General features: G+C 42.2%; 1 protein-coding gene across 1 annotated transcript; it reads left to right on the forward strand.

Moving 5' to 3' along the window:
* The first annotated feature begins 5,399 nt into the window (after window positions 1-5,399).
* On the forward strand, window positions 5,400-6,848 carry LOC117918102. The gene is made up of 3 exons (XM_034834625.1): window positions 5,400-5,989; window positions 6,065-6,536; window positions 6,642-6,848. Exons 1-3 carry the CDS (start codon window positions 5,400-5,402, stop codon window positions 6,846-6,848), a joined length of 1,269 nt encoding a protein of 422 aa, XP_034690516.1.
* The last annotated feature ends 468 nt before the right edge of the window (window positions 6,849-7,316 follow it).

The following is a 7,316-nucleotide window of genomic DNA, read 5'->3' on the forward strand; positions in this document are numbered from 1 at the left end:
CGTTGCTACTATTGAAATCGTGTTTATCTTTTTTAAGAATTCTATACAAGACATGTGTGATGGATGACCAGTAATTTAGTTTACTTCGATCATTTTTTTGTTATATTAATTAGATGTGCATGTTAGGATTTTTGCTCTATATTATTTATTGTCTAACCTCTCCCTGTCCTGCGGAAGCACGCTATGAGTTATATATGCTATCTAGGTACGTTCCCTAATACCCACTTTCTAAACCCCGTGAATATGATTGTCATTGCATACCATGCCCATGCTTGCTATCCTATTTGATTGCCTTGATATATATTTGATGCTTGTTTGATTATCTTTGACAAAAACACATGTTGTGTGATGTATCTCTATACTAACTTTTATGTTTCATGATAGCGCTTGAGGAGCCATTTAGGTACGCACTTTGACTCTCTCCTATGATCAGACTTTCTTGCTTGACATACTATTTTTTTGAAAACCCCTAGCTTACTTAGGTATCCATGATCAACCATTTAATTGTCGCGTTTCCCTCAACTTAGTCAGTAGAGACCTTTATAGGGCTTAGAGGGGTGCTACCTTTTAGAGGTACCTTCCCAATAGGTAACCTGATCCCGGGACCTAGACTCGGGTTTTTCAAAGACATGCTTTTTCCAAAAATTATGGAGTCACATTTTAGGGTTTTTCTTTCTTGTTTTATTTTCCCTTTAAAATAAAAATAAAATAAGTGGCGACTCCGACTTTTTCCAAAATTAATTTTTCACAAATAAAAAGAAAGTCTTGCCGATCAAGTGGGGACGCACATGAAAAACGCGGGTCCACAAATTGGCGACTCCACTAAGGATTTTGAGGATCAAGCTTGAACACTAGTTGAGGAAAATGTGGCGTTTAATTGGTCGATTAGAGGGTACCTCTTTTTTTAGGCAAGGTGATTTGGTTTGCTTGCTTGATTAGTCTACTATCTTAACATGTTTGATTGCCTTGAATGATCACTTGATTGCTTGCTCACTTCAGCATGATTCACTCTCACATATGCTAGATAGGACTTTGATTGTTTGATATTTATTTGTTTCGCATGACTGCTTGTTGCATGACAAATCTTTCTCTTGCATGTTCGTATGATTGCTTGTCTTCGTTCACTATCTCACTTTAGATCTTAGGTTTTTCGGATGCACCCACAACCTTCATTATGCACTTTAGATTATCCTTGAGTGTTGAGAGATGGGAAAGCCTTCACCATTAAGAAACCCCCTGGGAACGCAAGGAAGTGCATGTGTGGAGGTGATGACCACTTTGCATGGAAGCACCCCGTCTCCTTAGAGGCATGCAGAGGGTTGCATACCACCGGAGGGTATGATCGCTTCTGCTAGGGATCCTTTAACCCACCCATTTTATCCTATAGAGCCACCTCAACCTTGTAAGTTAACCTAAACCCAATTAAGATTTCATTCCTACATGTGGGTGCATCTGTGGACCTTTAGAGCTGCCTTGGTCACGATTGGGTTCGGTTATCCCTTCTGTAGTCTCATTTTGGTGTGATCAGATATGGGTATCAAATTGAGTATATTTGGGCTTTACTTCTACACACTTGTCAGTTGATTCCTATAGAGTCACATTCGTACCGCACCTTATCCAGTGTTTCCATATTTGTAGGAGGGTTTACCTTGACTGATCTGGATTCACCTTTATGGATTAGATTTGGAGATAGATTGACTAGAGTATTAGACCAGTCAGATCAGAGGGATATGGACTCATAGATAGTTACCTTGACCAGTTTGCCGCAGCCATGGCTTCTATCCAGGAGGCTATAGCTAACCTTGGTCAGAGGATAGATGGACAGCAGACTTAGTAGGTCTCAGTTTAGGAGAGTGCCCAGTTCGATACCACAGTACCGCCGCCTCCTTCACCCAGTCAGTCAGTACCATAGGTTATACCTTTCACTCTGCATAGTCAGACCGAGGTTGCCCCGTCTCCTATCACATTGCCTATCTCGACCTTAAAGGACCCACATACACGTATGGATAGACTTGAGTAGAGGTTAAGACAGATGAGGGCTTCAGACGGAGTTATTACTTGGGAGGATTTTGACTCCTACTTACCTACATCCAGTCTCACAGCCTATTTTTGCCGCACATGTCACAGAAAGACCTCTTGCCCCATACACCCAACCTCGAGCTCCGCAGACTACCACTTATGTGCAGAGGTCATCACGTTAGTTCACTCAATTGGGTATGCCTTTGAGTCGAGCTTTTTAGAAGCTCATAGAGGGTGGATTATTGACTCTGTTGGCACCCAAGCCAGTACCTCAGCCAATACTACCTCATTTCAGATTTGACTTACACTATTCTTATCATTAGGGACCAGGACATGACACAGATCATTGCAACGCTTTGAGACATGCTATTCAGGATTTGATAGACCAGGGTTTGGTTAACTTGGGGCAGCCAAGTGTGACCACTAACCCTCTTCCTGCCCATTCTACACACGCAGTGCCTCCATCTCTAGGAGATATTCATCACATAGACCTTATAGAGGATGACGGTATACATATGTTAAGTTGGGATGATGGATTACCCGAGCCGATTGTTTTGCATGATAGTTATGAGATTGATGGGGTTTCATTGGGTCCTCAAGCCCCTACACCATTCAATTTGATCCCAAACGAGGCACCATTCCAATTGACTCATCCTACACCATTGATTATTGGATGTCAGGATACTTTTGTCTCGTTCACTTTATGGCCAGAGGATGATGATTCAGAGGGGAGGGAGATACAAATTGTGACTTTTAGTGGGAGGATAGCTCAACCACAACCACCAGCAGTCAGACCATTTGAGGGTGCAAGCTCTCATGAGGAGGTTAGGAGAAAGGATGATGAAGTTTTGAGATAGCTACAGAGCACTCAGGCCCGTATTTCTATTTGGAGTTTATTAGCATCATCCAGTACTCATAGAGATGCTTTGATTTGAGCCTTGAGTCAGATCAGGGTAGAGACTACCACCATTCCAGAGAGATTGATTCATATGATGACGGCCGGCAGGGCCACTTGCATTGTGTTTTTAGATGATGACTTGCCACCTGAGGGTTCAGACCATGTACGTTCTCTATATATCATAGTTGGTTGTTCAAGCCATAGAGTCCCATCTGTCCTGCTGGACAATGGCTCAGCCCTGAACATCTACCCTTTAGCCACTGCTGTAACCCTTGGTTTTGCACCTTCAAATTTTGGTCATTCTACTCAGACAGTCAGAGCATATGATAGCACTAAGAGAGAGGTTATGAGTACCTTGGTGATTGATTTGCATATTGGTCCGGCCACATTCTCTACTTTGTTCCAGGTTTTGAGGATTCTTACATCCTTTAACCTACTACTAGGCCAACCATGGATTCATAGAGCTGGAGCTATTCCTTCTTCCCTTCATTAGAAGGTAAAGTTCATTCATGATGGGCAGGTCATCACGGTACAGTCTACTAGAGAAATGTTTGCCTCTTCTGAGCCAGTACTTCAAATCAGTCATAGTGAGGATGACCTATTTCTTACTGGGTTTACTTTTGATGAGATACAAACTCTTGAGATCGAGGATTTTTGCAGAGATTCTGTAGCTATGTCTTTTGATCAGCACAGCAGCACAGTGGTTCTTGATATGATGAGGGGCATGAATTTTCTACCTGGCATGGGGTTAGGACGACGTCAGCAAGGACCCAGCAAGTTTATAGCTGCCATTAACCATGATATGACATTTGGACTTGGGTTCATTCCTATCGAGGCCAATTACCGTTACATGGTGCGGCTGCACAAGGAGAGAGTGAGGGCCCGTTTATCCTACACATCATTTGATTATCCTATTCGACCCTATAGGATGAGTTTGGCCGACTACTTTGTCAGAGGATCAGAGATTCGACCCCATATAGAGGAGATTCACAGTGTAGTTCATACATATAGAGAGATTGAGCTTCAGCATCTATTTCACCAGTTACAGTTGAGTGATGGGGCTCCTGACACTTCTGTTTCTATGGCGATTACTCCTACGTTTCTAGATCGAGCTAGCATGTTATCTCTATGCTTTCCAGAGAAGATCACTGATAATGGAGTGATTGTTGATCCTACTGAGATGATTGATGGAGTTGTACCTCATGATGAGTACCGAGATGAGATGGACATGATGACCGTGAGCCAAATTACCAGCATTGTTCAGCTTCAGCCCTTTCCACCATTTGATATGTTTGGGGTGTCTACCATTGAGGTTCTTGAGGGGACAAAGATTATTCCTGTTCCATTGCTTCTAGAGGACAATAGTAGTTTGTTTGAGGGCACTATTAGCCCAGTTGAGGGAGCATCCGACCTTATGGACCCGCCTCTTTCTTTTGATGTTTTATTAGGATTTGTCTCCCGCTCTGACGATGTTTATGTTGCTTCATTTATGGATTTGAGTATTTTTTAGTATTCGCCTACCTCTTGTGATAGTACCTCTATATCTGCACCCCACTCACCCACTTCACAGATATTTGATATAGATGATGAGGTTGCACGGCCCGATCCAAATAGGGACTCTTCTGATCATGACTCCGATCCTGTGGATAAGAGAGTTTCACCTGTTACAGAGGATGTTGAGACTATTGATTTTGGCACAAAGGATCAGCCTAGAGAGCTGAAGATTGGTTCACCCCTATCTACAGATGAGAGAGATAGACTTATTCATTTACTCAGGTCATAATTGGATGTCTTTGCATGATTTTATGAGGACATGCCTAGTCTTGATCCCTCTATAGTTCAACACCACTTACCTATTCTACCACATGTCAGACCGGTTAAGCAGAAATTGAGACAGTTACATCCACGTTGGAGTCTGCAGGTGAAAGAGGAGATTTAGAAACAGCTTAGTGTCGGATTCATATAAGTGGTTGAGTATCCAGAGTGGTTGGCTAATGTTGTCCCTGTTCCCTAAAAGGATGGCAAAGTTAGAGTTTGTGTAGACTTTAGAGATCTTAATAAAGCGAACCCTAAATACGACTTCCATCTCCCATATATTGATTTGTTAGTTGATAGCACTACAGGCCATTCGATGTTGTCTTTCATGGATTGGTTTTCAGGGTATAATTAGATTTTGATGGCTCCAGAGGATATGGAGAAGACAGCCTTTATTACTGAGTGGGGTACCTACTGTTACAAGGTTATGTCATTTGGGTTAAAGAACATAGGAGCCACTTATCATAGGGTCGCTACTACTTTGTTTCATGACATGATGCATAGGGACGTTGAAGTTTATGTGGATGATATGATTATGAAATCCCAAGGCAGAGAAGATCACCTAGGAGCCCTAGAGAGATTCTTTAAGAAGATCCAAAAGTTTAGATTGAGGTTAAATCCCAAGAAGTGCACCTTTGGAGTGACTTTTGGGAAATTATTGGGACATATGGTTAGTGAGCGGGGCATAGAGGTCGACCCGGATAAAATCAAAGTCATACTTAACATGCCTGCACCAAAGACTGAGAAAGAGATTAAAGGTTTTTTGGGCAAATTACAGTACATCAGTCGTTTCATAGCCAGATTGACAGACATATGTGAGCCCATCTTTCGTCTTTTAAGGAAGAACCAACCAACAATTTGTAATGATGATTGTCAGCTTGCATTTGAGAAGATTAAGGAGTATTTGCTTTCTCCTCTTGTTTTAGTGCCTTCTACGCCAGGACGTCTACTTTTTCTATATTTGTCAGTTTTAGACATGGCCTTAGGATGTGTGTTAGCTCAGATTGATGACTCAGGGAAGGAACGAGCTATTTACTATCTGAGTAAGAGGATATTGGAGTATGAGATGAAGTATGTTATGATTGGGCGCCTATGCTTAGCACTAGTTTGGGCTACCAGGAAATTGAAGCATTACATGATAGAGTACTCAGTGCATTTGATATCCTGCCTAGATCTATTGAGATACTTATTTGATAGACCTGCATTGACTGGTAGACTGATGAGATGGCTCGTACTTTTGACAGAGTTTGATATCCAGTATGTTTCTTAGAAGTCTATTAAGGGAAGTATTATCGCTGATCACCTAGCCTCACTATCGATATCTGAGGATAGACCAGTTGATGATCATTTTCCAGATGAGGAGTTTGTTGCTATGACCAGCTTATTAGGATGGTGCATGTACTTCGATGGTACAGCCAATCAGTCAGGGTATGGGATAGGTGTTCTATTGGTATCCCCTCAGAATGATCACATTCTGAGGTCTGTTCGTTTGACATTCTCTGATCGACATCTTATCACGAATAATATAGTTGAGTATGAGGCTTGTATCCTTGGTTTAGAGACTGCATTGGAGCTTGGCATTAGACAAATGGAGGTATTTGGTGACTCCAATCTGGTACTCAGACAGATTCAAGGAGACTGGAAGACTAGGAATGTAAAGCTTAGGTCATATCACGCTTATTTGGAGTTGTTGGTTACGAGATTTGATGACTTGAGATATGTTCATCTACCTAGAGCACAGAACCGATTTGCCGACACCTTAGCTACCCTAGCTTCTTCTGTGGACATTCCGATTGATGTAGTTGTACGTCCATTGCTGATTGAGTTGAGATTTGCACCCGCCTACTGTTGTTTGATTGGAGAAACAGAGGTTCAGGATGATCTACCTTGGTATCACGACATTTATCAGTTTCTTAGATCTGGCACATACCCTAAGGTAGCCACTGCCAAGGATGGGAGAGCACTGAATCATTTGGCCACTAGATTTGTGATTTGTGGAGATACCTTATACAGGCGATCAGCTGATGGTATGCTTCTATTATGTTTAGATCTAGCCTCTGCAAATCGAGTGATGAGAGAGGTTCATGCAGGAGTTTGTGGTTCGCATATGGAATGACACATGTTAGCCCGTAAAATTATGAGGACGGGTTATTTCTGGTTGACTATGGAGACAGATTGTTGTCAGTTCGTTCGGAAATGCCTAAAGTGTCAGATTCATGGTGATCTCATTCATGCACCGCCATCAGAGTTACACGCTTTGACCTCGCCATGGCCATTTTCAGTATGGGGTATCGATATTATTGGGAAGGTTTCACTAAAATCTTCCAGGGGTCATGAGTTCATCCTAGTTGCCATAGATTATTTCACCAAGTGGGTGGAAGCCGCATCATACGTGAGGTTGACATCTACTAGGGTTGCCAGTTTCATTAGGTCACACATCATTTGCCGTTATGGGGTTCCCCATGAGTTGATTTCAAATAGAGGTTCCAAGCTAAGGTAGCTACTTTGTTGCAAAAGTATGGCATCCGACATCATAGATCTTCAGCATATAGGCCACAGACCAACGGGGCAATAGAGGCTACAA

Source organism: Vitis riparia, chromosome 7 (assembly GCF_004353265.1).
Source record: "Vitis riparia cultivar Riparia Gloire de Montpellier isolate 1030 chromosome 7, EGFV_Vit.rip_1.0, whole genome shotgun sequence".
Taxonomy (NCBI): domain Eukaryota; kingdom Viridiplantae; phylum Streptophyta; class Magnoliopsida; order Vitales; family Vitaceae; genus Vitis; species Vitis riparia.

Bases quoted from the DNA above. Each gene is read 5' to 3' on its own strand.
- LOC117918102 (XM_034834625.1), top strand. From the start codon at position 5,400: ATGGTTAGTGAGCGGGGCATAGAGGTCGACCCGGATAAAATCAAAGTC. The intron at 5,990-6,064 runs GTATGTTTCTTA...ATCTGAGGATAG, and splicing joins TTGACAGAGTTTGATATCCA to ACCAGTTGATGATCATTTTC. The intron at 6,537-6,641 runs GTACGTCCATTG...GACATTTATCAG, and splicing joins ACATTCCGATTGATGTAGTT to TTTCTTAGATCTGGCACATA.